Genomic DNA, 24,152 nt, shown 5'->3' with positions numbered 1-24,152 from the left:
GCAAACTACATCTCCATCATTTCAGCTTCGGGATCAACTTCATCATTCTTCAAGGGAACATCATCAATTTGGGCTAGGTGAGCAATTTCTGGTCCTGAAATATTTAAGGCCTGAATCTGGTCCTCCCAATCAAAGGACTGAGCGACCATAGCAGTCTCACCATTAACCACATCGCCTGCACGGTTGTTTCCTACTGCAACCATTGTCTTGTTGTTGTTTGTCCTACGATCTGGTATAGGACACTCATAAGCAAAGTGAACCGGCTCATGGCAGTTGAAATAACGTAGCTTGCCCTTGTTGAGTCCCACCTTTTTGTCAGCATTGATGCCCCAGTTGTTCTTCCCCGTTTTGTTAGCAAATTGCTTGGCCCTAAAAACAGCCATAGCAGTCTGCCATGTAATGTCCATTTCTTCCACGTCTTCAGGATGAATTTGATCCAGGTCAGCAATGCTACGAAAGCATTGTAGCAATTAACAATCCTAGTGGCTAGATCCGGATTTTCATCAGTGTCTTTAGTGTTTGAGGAAGAGGCTACAACTGGCACATTCGGAAAAGGAACAACTTGTGGAGTAATAAATGGCTGGTTTTGAGAATTATGAATGGATGAAGTAGCAGCGAAGGTCTGAATCTGAGGTTGTTGGGTAGCAAAAGCTTGACCTGAGGGAGACATGAATGATGAGAGAGCATTGTTGGATGAGATTCCAAGATTTGCAGTTCAGTACGAGTTCACATGGTTGATTTCTCTTTGTTTGTCATCAATGTCACAAGCATTGATGATTGCCATAATTTCAGCAAGTGTGAGACAGTTCAGATCCTTGGTCTTCTTGATCACAGCAACATTCATGTCCCATGATGTAGGAAGAGCATTCACATGCTTCTTGTTGATCTCTGACTTTGTCAAGAGAATCCCAGATATGTTCATTTCAGTGGTGAGAGTTGTGAATCACTGCAGCTGTGCCTCAAGAGTCTCTCCTGTAATGTAGTTGAACAAATTGAACTTTGTCGTAACATGTCCTGGCGACTCTCCTTCATATACTTCAATTAGTGCTTCCCAGAATTCTTTAGCTGAAGTATACTCTCGGAAGCCTTCAGCAATATCAGGAGATAGTGCCATGGTTAGAGTGGCAAGGGCCCTTTCCTGTTCTTCCACATTTTCGAACTCTTCATCTGTGTAGTTTTCAACTGCTTTGTCAATCACTTGTCCTCCAACTATCATAGTGATTCTATAGGGTCTCTAAGAATGCTTCTCCAGACTTTGAAATCCTTCATTTTAATGTACTTTTCAATTCTGTACTTCCACTCAGGAAAACCATCTGCAAACATTAATCTTTGAATACGCGTAGTGGTACCCATGACAGTATCAAGTTCGATGAAATGAGTTTGACTTTGAGATTCCATTTTGTCCTTTTCTAGAGGGAACAACACAACAGAAGGATCAAATTTAAAAAATTGTTAACCAAACAGAATTAGCTCAATTTCACACTTCAGCCGCACACGCTACCAACACACGCTGACTGCATACAATGACCACACACGTGACAATACACCCAACCAACCTTACACTTTAACAGCACAGACCAACCGCACACTTGGCAGCACAAACCAACCGTACACTTGGCAGCACACTGCGACAACCCGAAATTTCCATTCTAAACAAACCATTTGAAGCCAATAGAAGTAGAACAGTTACAGTGAAAACTCAGATTTCGAGTATAAGTTTGGCAGTTTTCAGGATTTTACACTTAAGGAGATATTAGGAGAGTAGGTGCACTAGGGTTTTGTACAACACTGTTATTCTAATACTCTAGGACATTAGAGTTCGTTCCAGGAATAGAAATATTTTCTACCAAAAATCCCAAGACTATATATATAGAAAACTGAACCAAATAGTTCATTAGTTGAATTCCAATTAGAGAAAAGCCAAAATTCTCTCTCACGGATCTTCGGGTTTTTATCCCAAATTGTGATTATTTCGATCTAGTTATGTTATATAGCTTAGATTGTGTTTAGAAACATCAATTTCATAACAAAACAACTAGACTCGGGAGTTTACCGCCCAAGAACGTTCTTTGGAAGTAAACTCCTGTATGTGGCTTAAATGCTACTTAGTCCTTTCCCCATGATTTGTAACTACCTTAGACTTGTATACTAGTGTGTATATGACTAGAAAACATTAAAATCGGATTAAGACCCCAAGATTTGGGAGTTTACCGCCCAAGAACACTTGGGGAGTAAACTCCATTTTAAGGTCCTAGAGGGTTCCAATGACCCTCAAAGCTTTAGAACTCGAACTAGAACCCACCATTGCATGCTTAGGACACCAAAAGCTATTAGAATCAATGATGAAAGTGAGTTCACGGCCAAGGAGCTTCTTGGGCCGTGAACTCCATGTTTAAGTGCCAAAATGCTTTGAAACACTTCCTAAGGCTTAGACTTAAATTAGGACAAGTACCCTAAAGTGTTTAAAGCCTAGAAAACATAAGGAATCACAAGTATTAAGGAGTTTATGGCCAAGACAAGTTCTTGGGACGTAAACACCTATAAAGGGGTCAAATGACACCCTAACTCCTTCCATATACCTAGAACCCAACATAGATTATAACCTTGAAATGTTTGAGACTTGAAAACACCATAAACACCCTCCCAAGGGAGTTTACAGCCGTAAACTCCAAGAGAATATGGTCCCAGGGCCGTAAACTCCTCATAGGAGTTAATAGGAAGCCCAAACACTTGTCTAAGCCTTGAAGAAATTCACCACATGAGTTGTATAATTGTTAAGCTTCATTTAGAGACTTGGTTGAGAGTTTACGGCCAGGATTTTACTCCCCTGGGCCGTAAACTCCAAAACATATGGCCATTAGACCATAAACTCCCATTAGGGGCATTGCACTCCTTTGTTGCAACCCATTAGCCTCCTAGCACTTGACCAAAAGTGTTTTCCTCGCGTTTAAATGTTTATACTTGTATAATTAGTGTTTTAATCACTAATTATTTATATACATATGTCTTCATATGTAATTAGGATCATTGTGTGTGTCTAAAGTCTTCACTTGACACCAAGCACTTGTCCGATCCTTCCTTACGATAACAGTCCGTTCAATTCCAGTCACCTACTACAGGTGAGTTCATACCCCTTAATCAATGTTTTAAACTGTTTTAAATGTTTTATGAGGGGATACAAGTAGAATTATGCTATTTATTATATCAATCACATGCGATTAATAAGTAGAATTACGCTAGTTATTATATCAATCACATGTGATTAATATCCAGCATCCAAATGATTGGCTACACATTAGCCGTTTTACCAAACAGTTTCCTTCAAATGATTTTTATAAACATTTTATATGTTTTAAAATCCTTATTACACTGTACATTTTACTCTGTATATCACATTTCAAACTTATTTACAATTGTGTTCCAAACAAATGTTTCCTTATACTTAAACTGTTTTATCAAACCTATGCCTTCAAACTGTTTTATTGGTTGACATCAAGTCGATCTTTTCTGAAAATAATAATTATGTTCAAATGTTTTACAAAACTTATTTATGCTTTTATATTATGAATTGCATGCCTCTATATGTATAGTTATATAAGAAATCTTTAAAAGACTTAGGAAGGCTATCCACCCTATTTCCTTTTCGCGCTTGAGATGTGGTCTGGTGGGATATCGGATACTCGTCCGAAGGTCGTTTAAATATTAGTTATATATCATGTGTACATATATAGTCATAAAAGGTCTTTCCAGTTCATCCCATGCCCTTGGGTAGCAAGGGTATACATCCATGTCCATACGTACCAGTTAGATTACTAGTAAACTACCATATGGGTAGTTTAGGAAGATACTAGAACTATTACTAGAACGCAATATCATACAATGAGTCAGTTCATTCATGAGTCAATACTTTCTAGATCATTACTGTACATTATTATACTTGCTAGATAGAGAGAGCATACATTACAGCTAGAACATTACAGTACATTACTATACATGCTAGATAGAGGGAGAACACACATTACAGCTAGCACACGTAGAACATTACAGTACACTACTATACTAATACATGATCACACTTACATAAGTACAATTACATGATCACACTTACATGAGTACGCTTACATATACTTAGAACAGACGTCAGTAGGTGCTATAGCACGGAGCCAGTTCAGGATCTAACTATACTGATGAATCACAACGGAATTGTGATAGTTATATCAAGTATACATGATCATAGTAATGTGGATGCTCATCGCTTTCATAAATGCAGTGGTCGTGGGCAGGTCCCAAAATCCCTTTGATAGGGGAGCGTATAGTCTAGGATCTAGACATCACATTATACCTTATCCCTTAAATAAGGCAGTTGAGTACTGATGTAGTTATTTATGTCAAATACTACAGTACTTGGAAGTATTACCCTAGATATAAGGTAATAGGTACGGTTGTACTTCGACACTACACCATAGTACTATTTCTTTTCCCATTACATTCACTTCGTGAATTTTCACACGACGCACGGTAATGTAGAAACTATATTTTGATTAATGATAGTCAGACTTGGGAATATTACACACTTTTACATGACACGAACATTGAGAACAGTTAGGTCTTGGTAGAATACACCCCTATATAAAAGTAGGAATCATAGGGATTTCTAGAGTTTTTCAAACGTTTACAGTTGCTTTACAAAAAATTTCATACTTACAGTTCATATACATTTTCAATACTTACAATTCATTTACTTACAAATTCGTAGATATAAATTAAGACACTAAATACTTATGATCTCACCAGCTTTAAAGCTGATACTCGCTTTCAAAATTACTTGTATCGTCAGGTCATCATAGACAGGTACCGATGCAAGGAGAAAGGAAGATGGAGCTTGTTCAAGACTCATCTTTCATTTTGATTTATGCTTTAGTGTTTATCAAAATTTGACAGAACACACTTGTATAATAATTCTATTATTAATGCAATGGATGATGTTGTTGCTTGTTTACTACTTTTCATTGTTGTGATATTGTACATGACGTCCTCCGCCCCAGAACGTTTCCGCCATTCTTGGTTTTGGGGTGTGACAGATTGGTATCAGAGCATTGTTTATACTGAATTAAGTATATCAACCCATAAAAGATATACTAACTATAAATACATAAGGGATTAAAAATACTCTGACCAAGAGTTTATACTTTAAATAATAAAATATTTAAGTAAGTATACGTGCCTTCATTCATACTAAAATTAGTGTCACTAGGACAGTACAAAAGAAGTACGATTGTTGGGCAACACAGGTGGGCTTAGAGACATATGGTCAAAACTGGGAAGATATAGCCTGATCACCTATATTATCCGAGGGTTGACTAGCATGTGCCTAAGTTTAATTGTGTGGTTGCAACAATGCTAAAATCTTACCAACCCTACCACAATGAGAACAATAGAACATAACATTAAAATTAAAATACTATAGGAGTATTTGTTTGACTATAAGTACTTTATACTTGAGAATTAAAACGGGATCTTCATTACTAAGTTGATAGTTGCTAAGTGGATACACCAAGGCTATATGTAATTAGGATGTTATAGACTTAGAATCTGTGAAAATTTTGCCTTACCCCTATTCTGTGTGAATTTGGAATTAAGGTCACTTATTCGAAGGTCTATCCTGTTTAGATTACACATAGCTGGTATGCACTTCACAAATAGCGATGTAACTAATGAAGGTTTTCTAAATAATTATCTAGATAGTTCGTCTAATAATTATTCTCTTACCCTAAGTTCTCGCATAGAAAACATAGCTGGACTCCATCCCCACGACAACCAGTATCTTCCGAATGAAGTCATAGCTGGTTGGTTTGGAGAAGAACCAGAGAATGATCATCCTATCCCCTTGAATGATCACCATGATGAAGACCTTTCGTATGATGCTAACTCCGAACCAGAGGTTGAGAACCTACCCCGAGCAGCTCCCTTTCCAATTTCTAACCCTCGTCCGGCTTTTCATTGCCCGACCCTGACTGAGTGGAATGCTTGGAAACATGGAGCCAAGGACAAGATCAGCTCATGCCATTTAATGGCGACCGAAGCTTTTACAACTTGAGCCATGGGGGCTCAGCAGATAGAGTCTTGCCAATCTTGGTCCGCAGAGTGGCCCGAAATAAGATTCAAGGCAGGAGAGCCTTACATCAGATTAACGAAGTTGTCGCCGATGTGAGAATGCATACCCTCCACACCATTCATCTAGAAGATGCTCACGAGAGATCAGAGAGAACCCATGAAACCCTGCTGCAAACACTAGCTGAATCACGAGCCGAAGTCATAGAGCTCCGAGTACGCCAAAGGGGGTACGAAAGACACCTACTTGACATGTAACGTCAACTGGCTGAACTGAGAGTTCACCAGAGGGGTGACCATCGTCAGTAGTAGACTCTTTACTTTGCTTCCCTTGTTAGAAAGTAATCGTTTTCAGTCTTTGCCTGATGAGGCATTTTCTATGAAATTATCTTGTACCGTAAGTACTTTACTTAGGTCTTTATGCTGTCAAGAACTATCTTCTCTGGATATAATGTAAGACCTTTACAAGGTCATTTTCCCAAATCTTTACGTCGTAAATATCAAAGATATTGACAGCCGGCTAACTTCTGTGTCATTCTTTATTCAAGTCTCTTTTCAGTGGTTGGATCTTGTTATTCACCAACCCACGATACCTCAGCTTGAACGAAAAACGTCTTGAGACCATTCTACGAACTCACTTCTACTCATTACTAGGACTGCATCATAGGGATGTAGGTCAAACCTTCGTGATCATACTCCCATTCCGTACTAGGACTGCATCATAGGGATGTAGGTCAAACTTTCGAGAACATAGTCGTACTCTTTACATGAACAATCTAAGTACATCAAGGGTCAACCAGAATCGCTCACAAAAGCCTTATCTTTCGTGTTACAGAATCATGTCGTCATCCGGAAGCAATCAGTCGAACAGCGAAACCTCCGTTTTTCCTATGGACGCCGCTACCTTTCAAACAGCAGTTACAGCTGCCGTGGTGGCTGCCGTAACCGCGGTCCTTGCACACCGTAGCGCTATCAGCACAGTCCATGCTGCTGATGGGAATGAAGTTTCCAGTCGTGGTATCCATCCAGGAAGTCGCCAAACAGTAACAGTCACAGGCTCGCAAAGCCGAAAAGCAGGGAACAAGAAACGAAAGCGTCAAGCCCGGAAAGAACGCAAGAGATCCCAAAGGCTGGCTATACAACAGCAGCAAGTGGAAACCCTTGCTGTTCCAGTACCGAGCAGGCCATACGAGGGAAAACTCCCGAAGTGTGATAAGTGTAGTTTCCATCATCATGGGGCTTGCCATGAGATGCAATGTTGCAATTGCCTAAGCATAGGGAACCATGCTCGTGGCTGTGGAGCACCGGCACAACCCATCACTCAAGTCCCTCTCATCGGGACTGACCCTACACACAAGATTAGTTATAACGCCGAACGCTTTAAGAAGCAATTTTCAAAGTGTAGTAACGAGGAAGGCACTCGTGTCCACATAACATTGGCTAAACACCGCAATCCCGTCACCAAAGCTAGTACTAGCCAGTCATGCCACCAATGCGGGGAGATAGGGCACTTCAAGAAGGATTGCCCTATAGCAAAGAACTATGGCGCAGACGGGAAGATTCTCAGGATCACAGCTGCAGGAGAGCCTACTCCGGAACCCTCGTTAATGTAACTTAGGCGTGTTGTCGTAACAGACTTATAAACTATCCAGAACTAGTGCAACTAGAGTCTTACCTTTTGCGAGATCCTATCTGTATAGGGATTCTCGTGCTGCGTATACTTGTCTTTTGTAGTATATCTTATTCGCAACAATAGTCTTGTGGTATGTCTAAAGTATTGTAACTCTGTTGATGGTTGCACGGTTGTGTTTTTTTTGTAAAACGTCTTATGTTCAAATATAATGTCTTTAAGCTTTAGTATGATTCCGCCATTATCATACGACTCGATTCAATTTGATCCTCACAAAAACAACTTTTTACGTACATCTCTTTCTTCTAGATCACTTTTCCAGCGAAGCCGTCATATCAGAACACCGAAGTACTCATGCCAGGAGTACCTCTTAGTTATTTTGTTTCCGAAGAAATCCCCGAAGTACTACTCGTGCAGTACGTCAAGTTTAATCCAAGGATCCATGCGATTGATCTATCGCTGAGGAAGGTATACATAAGGGTGATATATAATCAAGCTTCTACAGGTTTAGAATTGATGATTCCACTTTAACTTCTTTTTCCCCGATGGGATGTGAGCTTAAAGAAGAATCAATTATTCGACTACCTTTTCAATCTTAATTATATACGACTCGTATACCCGAAGTTGTGATTGTGAAACCATGTATGAATTCTAATATGAACTTCAGGACGGAGAACTGCTTAAGTCTACGAGTAATCACATCATCATGTGAACAAACTTAGAACCCAGTACGACTCTTGTAAACAGATCACCTTATAGTCTAAACACCTACGGAGACACAAAAACAGTGCAGACAACTTAGCGGACTACACATAAATAGAATTAGAAGACTAGGTTTCTCACCCAAGAGAACCCCGGTCATATTCTTCCAGAGATCGACGGATCGCATTGTATGTACCTCGGTTATCGAGGACTCCGTCAAGATTTTTCATTAGGAATCATTACCTCTGCCTCGCATAAATGAAATGGTTGAGCAAACTCAAGGAAAGAATTTCTTTCAGAAATGGATCTGAGATCCGAATATCACCAGTTCGAGTGTTAGGGAAGGATGTCAGGAAGACTATCTTCCGAAATCGATGCGGACACTTCGAGTCCGTAGTGATACCCTTCGGATAGGACCAATATGCCCATAGCTTTCATGAGCTAAATGAGTAGGGTACGTCTTTCTTACTTGGATCAGTTCGTCATTTCTCCATGAAATGACTTACTTACCTACCCTTGTAGTAAGAAGAAAACCCATGGAAACATTTCCTACAGAGGAACTTTTAGCGAAGTTCTCTAGGCACGAGTTTTTAAATTGAAAAGTCAAATTTCTATGATACAATGTTGTAATGTGGGAAATTTTGAGTACTCTTTCAATTTGTCAAAACCGTTGAGCATTTATCGACACCAGAGACGCCGACAGTCTTTCGCCAAATTCTAGGTCTTACCGACCTACTATCATAGTTCATTCAGAACTCCTCGTAAATTACAGAAACCCGTACGACTTTGACCCAGCAAGGGGTGGCCTTTGTCTGGGAAGTTAAACAAGAAAAATAAACCTTGGAGACTCCAAGTGAGTGACCAAATTCTTTAGGAAGTCTCACTCGGGAACGGCTTAATACGCCTCGTAGAGCGTGGAAAGCTAAATCCAAGATAGACAGGACCTCCAAGCTTCTTATCAGAATCGGTCCTGTGCCTCGCACAAACTAGACCTACTCCGCGAACTCAGTAACGTACATCCTACTCTTCGCGTCTCAGTCGTGAAACCATACCTTTCCGTCAGGACTCTTGTAAGTCCACTCGTCGAGATCCTCGCCTTCGTATTAGAACCGTAGTGACCCTCGACCGAGAGGTCAAGCGGACGAAGCAACGCCGTCGCCAGTTAGTGAAGGTTCGTTGGAATGCCAACCGAGAACCCGATTTCACTTAGGTGCGCTAGAACCAATCGATTAGGAAGTTTCCTCCTCGCTACTCGATCATTCGTACATACTTCCTTGACTAGATTCTAATTTTGGGACGAAATTCCCTTCAACAGGGGGATGATGTGACAACTTGAAATTTCCATTATGAACAAACCATTTGAATCCAATAGAAGTAGAACAGTTACAGTGAAAACTCAGATTTCCAGTATAAGTTTGGCAGTTTTCAGGATTTTACATTTAAGGAGATATTAGGAGAGTGGGTGCACTAGGGTTTTGTGCAACACTGTTATTCCAATACTCTAGGACATTAGAGTTCGTTCCAGGAATAGAAATATTTTCTGCCAAAAATCCCAGGACTATATATAGAAAACTGAACCAAATAGTTCATTAGTTGAATTCCAATTAGAGAAAAGCCAAAATTCTCTCTCACGGATCTTCGGGTTTTTATCCCAAATTGTGAGTACTTCGATCTAGTTATGTTATATAGCTTAGATTGTGTTTAGAAACATCAATTTCATAACAAAACAACTAGAATCGAGAGTTTACCGCCCAAGAACGTTCTTGGGGAGTAAACTCCTGTATGTGGCTTAAATGCTACTTAGTCCTTTCCCCATGATTTGTAACTACCTTAGACTTGTGTACTAGTGTGTATATGACTAGAAAACATCAAAATCGGATTAAGACCCCAAGATTTGGGAGTTTACCGCCCACGAACACTTGGGGAGTAAACTCCATTTTAAGGTCCTAAAGGGTTCCAATGACCCTCAAAGCTTTAGAACTCGAACTAGAACCCACCATTGCATGCTTAGGACACCAAAAACTATTAGAATCAATGATGAAAGTGAGTTCATGACCAAGGAGCTTCTTGGGCCATGAACTCCATGTTTAAGTGCAAAAATGCTTTGAAACACTTCCTACGGCTTAGACTTAAATTAGGACAAGTACCCTAAAGTGTTTAAATCCTGGAAAACATAAGGAATCACAAGTATTAAGGAGTTTAAGGCCAAGACAAGTTCTTGGGCCGTAAACACCTATAAAGGGGTAAAATGACACCCTAACTCCTTCCATATACCTAGAACCCAACATAGATCATAACCTTGATATGTTTGAGACTTGAAAACACCATAAACACCCTCCCAAGGGAGTTTACGGCCGTAAACTCCAAGAGAATATGGTCCCAGGGCCGTAAACTCCTCAAAGGAGTTAATAGGAAGCCCAAACACTTGTTTAAGCCTTGAAGTAATTCACCACATGAGTTGTATAATTGTTAAGCTTCATTTAGAGACTTGGTTGAGAGTTTACGGCCAGGAGTTTACTTCCATGGGCCGTAAACTCCAAAACATATGGCCAATAGACCATAAATTCCCATTATGGGCATTGCACTCCTTTGTTGCAACCCATTAGCCTCCTAGCACTTGACCAAAAGTGTTTTCCTCGCGTTTAAATGTTTATACTTGTATAATTAGTGTTTTAATCACTAATTACTTATATACATATGTCTTCATATGTAATTAGGATCATTGTGTGTGTCTAAAGTCTTCACTTGACACCAAGCACTTGTCCGATCCTTCTTTACGATAACAGTCCGTTCAATTCCAGTCACCTACTGTAGGTGAGTTCATACCCCTTAATCAATGTTTTAAACTGTTTTAAATGTTTTATGGGGGGGATACAAGTAGAATTATGCTAGTTATTATATCAATCACATGCGATTAATAAGTAGAATTACGCTAGTTATTATATCAATCACATGTGATTAATATGCAGCATCCAAATGATTGGCTACACATTAGCCGTTTTACCAAACAGTTTCCTTCAAATGATATTTATAAACATTTTATATGTTTTAAACTCCTTATTACACTGTACATTTTACTCTGTATATCACATTTCAAACTTATTTACAATTGTGTTCCAGACAAATGTTTCCTTATACTTAAACTGTTTTATCAAACCTATGCCTTCAAACTGTTTTATTGGTTGACATCAAGTCGATCTTTTCTGAAAATAATAATTATGTTCAAATGTTTTACAAAACTTATTTATGCTTTTATATTATGAATTGCATGCCTCTATATGTATAGTTATATAAGAAATCTTTAAAAGACTTAGGAAGGCTATCCACCCTATTTCCTTTTCGCGCTTGAGATGTGGTCTGGTGGGATATCGGATACTCGTCCGAAGGTCGTTTAAATATTAGTTATATATCATGTGTACATATATAGTCATAAAAGGTCTTTCCAGTTCATCCCATGCCCTTGGGTAGCAAGGGTATACATCCATGTCCATACGTACCAGTTAGATTACTAGTAAACTACCATATGGGTAGTTTAGGAAGATACTAGAACTATTACTAGAACGCAATATCATACAATGAGTCAGTTCATTCATGAGTCAATACTTTCTAGATCAGTACTGTACATTATTATACTTGCTAGATAGAGAGAGCATACATTACAGCTAGAACATTACAGTACATTACTATACATGCTAGATAGAGGGAGAACACACATTACAGCTAGCACACGTAGAACATCACAGTACACTACTATACTAATACATGATCACACTTACATAAGTATAGTTACATGATCACACTTACATGAGTACGCTTACATATACTTAGAACATACGTCACTAGGTGCTATAGCATGGAGCCAGTTCAGGATCTAACTATACTGATGAATCACAACGCAATTGTGATAGTTATATCAAGTATACATGATAATAGTAATGTAGATGCTCATGGCTTGCATACATGCAGTGGTCGTGGGCAGGTCCTAAAATCCCTTTGATAGGGGAGCGTATAGTCTAGGATCTAGACATCACATTATACCTTATCCCTCAAATAAGGCAGTTGAGTACTGATGTAGTTATTTATATCAAATACTACAGTACTTGAGAGTATTACCCTAGATATAAGGTAATAGGTACGGTTGTAGTTCGACACTACACCATAGTACTATTTATTTTCCCATTACATTCACTTCGTGAATTTTCACACGACACACGGTAATGTAGAAACTATATTTTGATTAATGATAGTCAGACTTGGGAAAATTACACACTTTTACATGACACGAACATTGAGAACAGTTAGGTCTTGGTAGAATACACCCCTATATAAAAGTTGGAATCATAGGGATTTCTAGAGTTTTTCAAACGTTTACAGTTGCCTTACAAACATTTTCATATTTACAGTTCATATACATTTTCAATACTTACAATTCATTTACCTACAAATTCATAGATATAAATTAAGACACTAAATACTTATGATCTCACCAGCTTTAAAGCTGATACTCGCTTTCAAAATTACTTGTATCGTCAGGTCATCATAGACAGGTACCGATGCAAGGAGAAAGGAAGATGGAGCTTGTTCAAGACTTATCTTTCATTTTGATTTATGCTTTAGTGTTTATCAAAATTTGACAGAACACACTTGTATAATAATTCTATTATTAATGCAATGGATGATGTTGTTGCTTGTTTACTACTTTTCATTGTTGTGATACTGTACATGACGTCCTCTACCCCAGAACGTTTATGCCATTCTTGGTTTTGGGGTGTGACACACACTGGGCAGTACACCTAGCCTTTCACTTGGCGAAACACGTTTAACCGTACTCCTTCAAAATCTCAACCTCACACCTTCAAAGTCTCAATCGCACACCCAGAAATACTAGTTTTTTAGTGAATTTTGGTTTCAAACCAGTAAAATTATTGTTTCGACGTAGTTTCTAAATTAAAAATTATAAGTGCACTTCGAGAACCACAACTATCTTCAACCGCACACCCTTATGATTCTTCAGAATGACACTGATTTGGCTATGATACCAATTGTATGTCCCGATCTATAGATCTAAATTAGTGATCAATGAAATGCAAACAATCAAACAGAGTGTAGAAGAAGAAAAGAGAGAATTAAGTCAAGCATGCACACATCTATATCACATAAATGTCAGGTACACCTTGGAAAACACATACATACGTCACTCTATAACAGACACAAACAAAGACTATTTATACCACCTGAAGCAGCACACAAGTGTGCAGCCGCACACACGTGTACGACCGCACACACATGTACAGCAGTACACACCCACAACCAAGTTACAATCACCACAACACTCCCTATCATCCTACCAAGACCTAAACAATAGAATTCCTAGCCCAACCCACAAAATCATAGTCTATCAGTTGGTTATACATTGATTGCACGAAAACGCATTGGTAACTCGATGTTATAAAACGTGCCTTTGTGTATGATTCAACAAGTAGTCAGTACAAGCATATGAGTAGAAGTTTATCCATTCCTTTTACCCTTAATGGGATAAAAGCGATATATGTGGGTCCCTCGATGATTTAGTGATGAAAAACTGTAAGTGCTCGGCCAGGCCTGGACTGATTTGATTTGTTCAATTAGATACTCGTCATAAATCGGAAATCAGGAAACAACAAATGGATAGAGAGAATGATTATAATCCATGTCTTAGTCCATATGATATCTAGAATGGAGGAATATATGATCACTTATCTAATGGACAAGTCATTGACAAAGGTCAGAGATCATCAGCAAGGTCAGAGTTTAACAGAAGCTTTTGAGAGCTACGATTGCCAATCGGTTTTTTAAGTCATACTTGCAATAATAGTTTTAGACTTATCCAAGTGGGAGACTGTTGGATTAATGTCTAAGTCCATAACTATAATTGGTAATACTTGACCCGACCCGGCATGGTCCATTTGGGTTACATGGCATCATGCATTTGGATAGACTATAATGAGAGAAATAACACTTAAGGTTTGTTAATATATTATAAGTTCTATATATTAATTAGATTATTTAATTAGTATTGATCAAGAATTAATCTAGGATTAATTAAGTGATCAAAAGAAGACTATTAAATGTATGGGTTGATTGTGTAAATCATCCATACTTGTATAGTGGGCTAATGCTTCAAGGATTGTCAAGTTGGGCTAAAACCCATAAGATGCTCCATGGGTGCTCCATGGTATATTTGAACACATGGATCCATGGAAATGGAAAGCCATGACAATTAGGGTTCACCCTAATTGTCAATAACTATATAAGCATCTTATTGTTGACAAAATCGGCACTAGAGTATATGTGAAAGGGCTAGCTGATTTTCATGAAGTGTGTATATTCTCTCAAGTTATTCCAAGTGTATTTGTTGTTGTGTGAACCATTTGAGGTGTCACACTTGGGGCACTAGGCACTCAAGCTTCATGAAGACATTCTACATCAAAGAGGTATGTAATTCTAACTTGACAATTTCATATGAATCAATGTTATTATGCTAGTTGGTATGAATACCTTGGATATTCATATTTGCATGTATAATAGAGAAAACATAGATCCAAGGTATTTAGGGTTGCATGTACACTTAGGAGTGTTAGAATGCTCAAAACCCTTCAAGAACATGTCTGAGGACTCTAAGGGTACCTGCGCGTTGCGAGTATCCTGTGAGTGTTTGCTGATTGTTTATATCTTGTGTTTCAGTTTGAGGATGGTGGTCAATCTCTTGAGATCGGGTGGTACTGGTTCTGCGTCTAGTTCGGGTTCAGGTTATAGCTCTGGCTCGAAACTGATTAATGAAAGGTTGCGTGAGCTTATTGCAACCGAGGTTACTCGTGGCATACTTGGCGCTACCCCTATGATTTTCGGTACTGTCAAGGAGGGAATTTTGGAGCTCATGGAGGAGCGGCTAAGGTCTTTTTGAGTCGAGATTGCATCAGGGCAAATTAGGGCGTGAACTCCCTCATTTCAGGAGTTCAAGGCGTGTAGAGCACCTGAGTTCTTTATGTTCAAGGACCCCATCGCTAGCCATCGCTGGATCGCTGACATGGAGAATGCTTAGTGTACGAGATTTTCCCTGAGTGGGAAAGATAAGATTTGCATCTTGCCTATTAAGGGAGAAAGTATGATACTGGTGGAAGGAGATTACTCGAGCCGTAGGGGCGGCAACAGTGGTAGATATAACATAGGAGGACGTTTTTCATAGGTTCCAGAGGGAGTTTGCACCACCTATCGAGGTGAAACAACTTGTGAGGGAGTTCCAGGACCTTCTCTAGACTATATAGACTATGGCGGAGATTACCGCCAAATTCAGGGAAAGAGCATTTTTAGTCCCACAGTAAGCTGTGAATGAGGAGATGAGGAAGAAGAGATAGAATGATATTCTTAGGGATGATATCCGAAAGGTTATGCTGATCGACGACTTTCAAACATCGAATTTCATGGGGATTGGTATTGCTAAAGGTGTCATCCGGTTTCGGAAACGGGGAAAGTTGGGTCGTTGCTTTATTGGTCCTTTCAGGATCATAGCTTAGGTGGGTGGGCTTGCATACCCGCTAGATTTTCCTGATGAGCTCTGTCAGATCCATAAAACTTTCCATGTTTCCCAGTTGCGGAAGTGTATAGCAATGATTTGGCAGTAATTTCGTTGGATGATATTCAGGTGGATGAGCGCCTGAATTACGTGGAGAGGCCAATTGTGATTTTCGACAGAAAAACTAAGACTCTACATAATAAGGTGCTAAATCTGGTAAATTTATATTGGCAGTACCGAAAAGCCTCTGAGTGGATGTGGGAGTCGTAGGGTGGGATAAGGGAGCACTATCCATAATTGTTTGAGGTGACGAACTTTGAGGACGAAGTCTGACTCTAGTAGAAGGAGAGTTGTAACACTCTGATCATGGAGGTATTTAATTTATTGAATTTTTAGTTTTGGTTGAAGGTCACTGTGAGAGACATGATGTTCACATCATGAATGCCCATTGACTACTTAACCTGTGATTTTAATTCTCACGACATGAGACTTTGAAATCTCATGACGTGAGATTGGATGGAAATCAAAACCCTAATATTTTTGGTATTTAATGTAAAGAGACGGCTAGGGTTGCCCATTCTTAGCCTCCTGCATTCTTTTTGCCTCCTAAAAAACATAATCTCGACCTTATTGAAGTCTTTAGTCGTTTTTGAGCTCTTTGAAGCATTCTTTGGTGGCTTTTTACTCTTTGAAGTGGAAGAAGATCTAGGTTGAGCAACCACTTGGTGTTTTGGCTTCTACCTTACACTCTTTTGGAGCTTTTGGACCATTGTATGTCTTATAGGTTGGGTCTACCTCTTGCATGCTAGATTTATGTTCTAAGCTTCTTTTTTTGCATGTTTGTTTTGGATTGCATGCATGGGATCCATAAAGTTGGCAACTTTATGGATCATTGATTCATTCTCTATAAGATAGTCTTTGGATTTGAGTTTTGGTAAAGTTTGAGACTTTAAGCAAGACTCTAAATCTCATTTTCCCCCTTTTGGCCTAGTAAGGGTTTGGGTCATGCATTGGACATGCATGACTAAAAAGTTACGAATTTTAACATCGTTTATGTAAGAGAAGTTCCTATGGAGAGTCCCAAGATATGGTTGTAAGGAATAAGAGGTTAATGCTCAAAGCTAGTCAGTATAGATCTCACGACGTGAGGATTAAGTTTGTTGAGTCGTGAGAATGCTAGCCATTCTGATTGTTTTGTCAAAATTAGGTCACGACGTGATTCAGGGTGTGGTCACGACATGACAAAGATTGGAATCGTATTGATGGGATGAGTTGACCCACTGAGTCGGGACTGGGTCGAGTTGGTGCTTATGACGTGACCATGAGCTGGTCACGACGTAAGGACCAACTGTTGGAGTTTGGGACTTAGTTAGATTTTGGGCCTTGGACTATTTGTTGCATGAGTTGGGCCTTTTTTGGCGTTTAGGTTCATTATTGTGTTATTGGTCCAAGTTTTGTTACGCCCATTATGGGAAGGGCAAAATGGGCTTTTATCTTAGGGCTCTTGATTTGGGCTTAAAGCCCTTAGTTATGGTATATAACCTATTTTTGATTAGGGTGATTTGTTTGTGCTCAGTGTGGGATCTTCGGGTTCGTTAGCCGAGCATTTTGTTATCTATCAGCAGACTGAGATGAGTTTTTTATTGTCTCAATGGTTCGAAGGCACCAAGGCCAGTCCATTATTTCTGAATATATGATGTTAGCTATATTTGTGATAGTGTATGAAATACTATGATTTGGCCCCTGACAATTGTATGGAAGACCAGGATGTGGCCCCTGTCACCTGTATGAAAGACTAGAATCTGGCCCCTGGTAACTGTATGGAAGATCGGGATTTTGCCGTCAACAGGAAATTACTTTTAAAACTATGGTTTAGCCCATAGCACAAGTTTATTTATGTGTGGTGTGTGGTACTTTAGGGAAACTCACTAAGTTTTTTCTTACAGTTTATGTTTGTGGTTTCATGTACTTCTGATTCTAAGGGAAAGGACCCGACGTGATGACACAACATTTACTCCTCACTATTTTCTGCACTTACCGATATTGTACTCTAAGGATTTGCATTGTTATTATGTGATGGTTAGGAACAATGTGATGATTGTAACTCTTACTTTAAAAATGAAAAAATCTATCCTAGTTTTTGGGTTGTTACATTGTTGACTAATTATGCTCATATGAAGAATAAACAAGAAATATATATATATATGTTAATTTTATTAGGAAATAATAATGGTGATGCTCAGGATCCTAATATATATATATATATATATATATATATATATATATATATATATATATATATATATATATATATATATATAAATATAGGGAGATGATCAAATGAGAACACCTAAAGGCTGAGAACGCGAGAACAATTATGGACCAATCATTTCATAAGGGTATAAAAGAAAATTTTACCATGTAATTAATTATGGAAAAGTAGTTATGAGGAATTAATTAATCCTGCAATCATGGGATGTATTATTTTCAATATTGATTTTTTATATTTTTTATTAAGGAAAGGTAAAAAAACATTTTTATTAATTTTTCTTTCAAAAGTGAAAATCAAAGGGTTTTTTTTTTTTTTTTTGTGTGTTGTATCACATGATTAATATAATTTCAGTATTCCAAAATGAGTAGTCACTTTTTCTACTTTTCAAAATTTAAAGAGACAAAAATATTAAAAATTATATTACATGATTCAAACCATTTCAATAATACCCAAATAAAAACAGTTTTAAAATTTTAATGATTCTATTTTTTAATTGTATTTTTATATATATTGAGAAATCATTTGTTGTTGTATTCATAAATTATTATGTATATTCATTAATGATTATAAATAACAACTAAATTTTGGAATGAATAAAGCACCATACAACAATAAAATGAAACAATACGATGATAATCATAAATTTATAAAATACATTACATTAATAGAAAAACCAATACATTTGTAATCAAATGAATAAAGGACAATATGAAGATAAAAAAAACTAATTTAATTTTAATCATAACTAAATGCAGAGGATAAAAAAATATAGTTTGTCATAGTTTTCCTTGAGGCTACCATATCACACAAAAGTAAAAAAAGGGGGCACATTTGATCATTCTTATTCTTGGATTCACATCTACAAAATCAAGTTCAACAATATTAAAATAAATCACAAACTATTCTTCACTAATTCACAAATGAATGTTTGTAGTCTCCTTTTATAATCATATATAAAAAATGCAATAATTAACTATAACCTTTTATATTACGGTATTATTCATTTATGATTTATAGTTATATTTATTTATGATGAAAATCCATTTCAAAACCATTTTGAAGAAAATTACTCTGAGAGTGTTTTTTTAATTATTTTACACAAATGATTGGTTACCTTTAAAATACCAACATAAATGAAAAATATTTTATGATAACAAAAACAAATATATTAAATTTAGCAACAAGCAATTGAAATCGAGTCTCAACCCATCACACACATGTCCACAATCGAACAGATTTAAAAAACACATGTCCACGGTTGAATGAATTTAAAATTATAAATGATTAACACTTATGAGACTAACTATCTATTATAATCTTTTGGATTAATTAAATTGGGACCTAAAATCTTTCAAGAATGAAACAGAGCAACATAATCATCCTTTAAAAAATAAAAATCACTAATGATCAATTTATAAACTAATCATAAATATTCATATAGTTATGACCAAAAAAATTAATAAAGCACAAGTGCACAACCATGATAAAATATGGAAATTGGAAGATTTACCGTGACTCCAATCTGAAACTTATTTAGATCACCGGACTTTGTCAAATATGATTTAAGCATCAAGAACAATATAAAAAATTAAAAAAATGTATACATATATGAGCATGATAACAAAGAAACCTATCAAGAAAAATAACGAACACCAGAAAGGGGAATTTGGTGACAATTTTGAAGATCGGTCGAGGAGAAGGAGAAGGCAGACCATAAGTGTGGCGGAGGTGAACGGATGCGTCTTGGGTGGTGGTGCTTGTTCAAAGGCGGTAAGTGGTAGTGGCAGGTGATGATGACGGCACACAACAATGGTGGTGAATGTTTTCCAGCTTCTTTTTTGTTTAAAAACCTGCTCTCCTCCGAATGATGAAGCCTGCCGAAAGACGATGAAGACAGATGGTGGTGAGATGTGAATAGCGATGGCAATGGCAGCATAACATGAAAAAATGGGGGTGTGCGGCTAATAATAAAAAAAAAACAAATAGATTAGGGTTATATATATATATATATATATATATATATATATATATATATATATATATATATAGAGAGAGAGAGAGAGAGAGAGAGAGGTAAGTTGAGAGAAACAAGGATTATATATATATATATATATATATATATATATATATATATATATATATATATATATAAAAGTTGGACAATCCTTAGGAACAGTACCTGACCAGGGTACTGTTCTTGGGTTGGTTAGTTGACGTGAGTTTGGTTAATCTCGATATCCACCACCTCAAATTCTACTCTCGATACTTCCCGAACCTTTCATTCCCACTGCCACTATCCTCCACCGCCTTAAGCGGCTGCTTTCTTGCGTCTTCTTCAACCTCCTCAACCCAACCGTACACGATTAGAGGTCGTCGCCCTCCGTCTTTTTACGATCACTCTCTAGTTCCTTCCGTTCCCTACCCTCTGCTCCCCCACCCACTCTCTCCATTTACGTCTCCTCCACCGATTCCTAAGCTTTTCCAGGTCGTGATTAGAAAAGAGCAACGGCGGCACCACTGAATACCCAAGAGATGGAGATCGAGCAGGTTTTGCATACCTCAGTTTCTTCCGTTTTCTCCATCATTTTCACGAGTAACATCCTTATGGCCATTATCGATCGATTCCTCTATTCTACTTCTATTCTTCTGCCGAGTACTCTTCGACTACCGCCTTAATCGACTGTCACATCGCTAAACCCCTCTCAAATAGATGGTCAAAACTCGCTCCTTCCACTCGCCTACCTACCAAATCTGTTCTGCTTTTGACGACCCAAAGGCGCCACCAATGCATTGATAGAAGTTCACCATCATCTGAGGTATGGAAAACTTGCTCGATCTCCATCCTTTTGTCCACTTTCAAAATTGAATGGTCGACTTCCAGTTCAGGTTTGTGTTCGTACTTTTTCTAGGGTTTATGTATTGTTTCTACTTCTGCTTCGTTTTTGTTGAAATGCAGGTAAGGATTTTCCTTATGTTTCTTACTTTCTCGCTTCATGCCATTGATATCACACACTCATGGATTCGAGTTGTTCGCCAGGACCGACGAAGGAGCTGTGGTGGCCAAGAGTTTGCTTTTGGTGATTAAGAACATCTCCAATTATGTAATTTTTTCGATTTCAGGGCTCAATTTCGTATAGAATTCGATTTTTATTCATGGCTCAATTTTTTGATTTCAGGGCTCAATTTTTTATTTTCATTTTAATGATACATGCTTAATTATATATTAAACAATGATTTATTTTTTCCAAATTAGGGTCCAAATTTGGATGAAATTGGATTTAGATTTGAGTTATCTAACATCTAATGGTGATTATGATATTATTTCCGTGTGATGGCTACAATGATAGCCGGATTTTTGAGTGTATTACCTTTAAATTGTATAACTAATGTTGATTTTTCCTTCATTTGTTGGTGTTGATGTAGGGTATGACTACATGTTTTTATCATGGTTACTCAGTTGGTTCCCACTCCAAAAAGAGGGGATTGGATGATTACTTTACAACTTTCTGGGCAGTTGGATCGATCATGAAGGATTTACTTGAATTGGTATGTCTTATCAAGTAAATACTTATGTATCAGAAAAGTTATGGCATAGTTACTTCCAATGAAATAACAAGCCAAAGCCTTTTTTGTTTGAAGCTGTGGGTATAATAAACATTGAATCCTATATTTCAGCTTTCTAACTCACGTTACAAATGCATTTTTTTAGTTGTTAATCCACCTTCATTTTATGAAGAAAGTCGTAGTTTGATATGATATTCAAAAGATCGACAGAGGATAGTCTTTGCAAGTGACAACCTTTAAGCTATGTTTTGTATTCCAAAAGGGTATGTATGTAGCACACCATACGATTGTGGAAATTCAATATTTGTTTCTTTTTGTTTTTGTTTTTCATCTTCCTTTTATTTTTTAATTTTCGTTCGGTTCGTGTTAAACATAGCTGACTATGTTAATCCATGTTCATGTTGATAGGAAATACAAAGACACGGAAAGGCAACCCTTGGATGTTTCCAGGTAAAAGAATATCTAACTCAATGATTAATGATATAATATCTCTGTAAAGATTTGGGCCACAAAATCTAGATAAACACTACCCTAAAGCTACATAATTCAATATATTTTTTTTATTAGGAAGAGATTTGGAGTGCTCAAATTTGAAGAACTACTTGGTCTACAGTCGATTTGGGTCCCAGGTAGCTTTTGATTCCTTTTTTAAGTTCAATATTAATGCTAACCCAAACTACTTTTGGTTATTTGAAACTCTTATAGCAGGAAATCTTCTCTAAAACCTTTTGTTCTGGCCTAGACATATTAAGAGTACGTTGTTATTTCGTACATTTATCTGTAAGCGAGGTAACATCGTTTTTTTACCAAAGGGGTTATATGCTATAAATGTAGGTTGTCTTGATTATTAGTATTCAATATATCAATAGAAATCACTATTCCTTTCATATGCACACTAAAAAACAAATATCAGAGGACCTATAAATTTGCTATGCCTGCTTCTAATTCAAATCAGCAATGAGGATTACAATAAACTATAGTTTATAAGTCAAACAAGCAATGAGGATTACAATAAACTATAGTTATCCCCATATTTTTTTTAAGTATTTGGGACTAAAATTGTAATTTTTTACAGATTCAGATACCAAAATTGTGATTTATCCTTTAATAAATTGAGATGATGTATGTTTCTTTTCCAGTTTAGTACGTTCATTGATGTTTTAGGCTTTGTTTGATTGCATTTTGCATTTTTAGGAGTAATATGCCCTAAATAGCAATGAACTTTGCGTTTATACATTTTTTTTTTTCTTTTTTTTCACTTTCTTTAATTTCTTTACCAAAAAACCAAAATACATTGCCATTTGGTTCATTTTCCATTTTTTGTTTATAAATACAATAAATAGCATTGCACTTTCAATTTACAGTTTTTTGCTTTTTTTAAAATTTGTTTTGGGTTACTTTATATATTCTTTAATATAAAACAATTAATATGATTTCAATGGTGGATGTGATATGGTTTTAATTCTACGGCAAAATTGAACCAACTAACTGAACCAGAAAACAAGACAGGGGTAAAATTGTCCGCCTTATAGGTATGTTGCTTAAAATCTCTATGAATTATAACCCAAGAAAAAAAGACTTAATGGATGGTTTTAAGATTAAAGGATTTTTGTTGTTATTAACTTTTACACTTATTAGTTAACTATTACAATTCGATCAATCTTTACAGCAACTTAAATTATTTTATGGCTTAATATGACTCTTCTAATTTGCAAAGTTTTTTGCAGCCCGGTTTAATTCTTGGATTTGGAGCTATAATTGCAAGGTTGCCAACATACTTAGAATTTTCATGTTTTCTTTCTGTTTTTTTGCATTTTTCTTTTGATTTTTTTTTCCAAAAACCTAACTACATTACCATTAGGTATATTTTCTATTTTTTGTACTAAAATGCCCTAAATATCAATGTACTTTGAAGTTGTACCTATTTTTCTTTTCCTGTTTTTTGCATTGTCATTTTGGTGACTTTTTCCATTTTTAGGTTATAGATGTAGTGAATAGCACTGTACTTCAAATTTAAAAAGTCTTTCCTGTTTTTATTGAAATTTTTTCCCGTAAAACTTTCGATCATATCTGTTTAGCTCCATCCCCGCAACGCGGGGCTCCTCATCTAGTTCAAATTAATATTATACCAAAATTATAGAAATTTCCGTTTATTTATATTATCTGGATTTCCTATTATATCCTTATCATCATTTCAAAGTTACATATTTAACCCATTAGTTTTATAATTTACATAAATGACCCGGTTTTTAATAGCCCTAGATTTAATTATTTAGAAGGTTATGATCTGTTCTTGCCCTATATATATATATATATATATA

At 36.9% G+C, this 24,152-nt stretch overlaps 1 protein-coding gene across 6 annotated transcripts; it reads left to right on the top strand.

The window, feature by feature from the left end:
- The first annotated feature begins 20,515 nt into the window (after window positions 1-20,515).
- Window positions 20,516-23,282, top strand: LOC145050096 (uncharacterized). 6 transcript variants are annotated; one of them, XM_078998405.1, is made up of 5 exons: window positions 20,516-21,153; window positions 21,305-21,368; window positions 21,691-21,813; window positions 22,240-22,281; window positions 22,403-23,282. In XM_078998405.1, exons 1-5 carry the CDS (start codon window positions 21,134-21,136, stop codon window positions 22,469-22,471), a joined length of 318 nt encoding a protein of 105 aa, XP_078854531.1. In that variant the 5' UTR covers window positions 20,516-21,133; the 3' UTR covers window positions 22,472-23,282. The 6 variants fall into 6 exon arrangements, 2 of the variants coding, with proteins under 2 accessions (XP_078854531.1, XP_078854535.1); XR_013683373.1 differs by adding an exon at window positions 21,977-22,094 and having other exon boundaries at window positions 20,517-21,368; window positions 22,399-23,282; XR_013683374.1 differs by having other exon boundaries at window positions 21,305-22,094; window positions 22,399-23,282.
- The last annotated feature ends 870 nt before the right edge of the window (window positions 23,283-24,152 follow it).

Source organism: Lactuca serriola, chromosome 1 (assembly GCF_051521515.1).
Source record: "Lactuca serriola cultivar US96UC23 chromosome 1, Lser_US96UC23_V15, whole genome shotgun sequence".
NCBI classification, from domain to species: Eukaryota; Viridiplantae; Streptophyta; class Magnoliopsida; order Asterales; family Asteraceae; genus Lactuca; species Lactuca serriola.
This window is presented reverse-complemented; position numbering and strand designations above follow the sequence as displayed.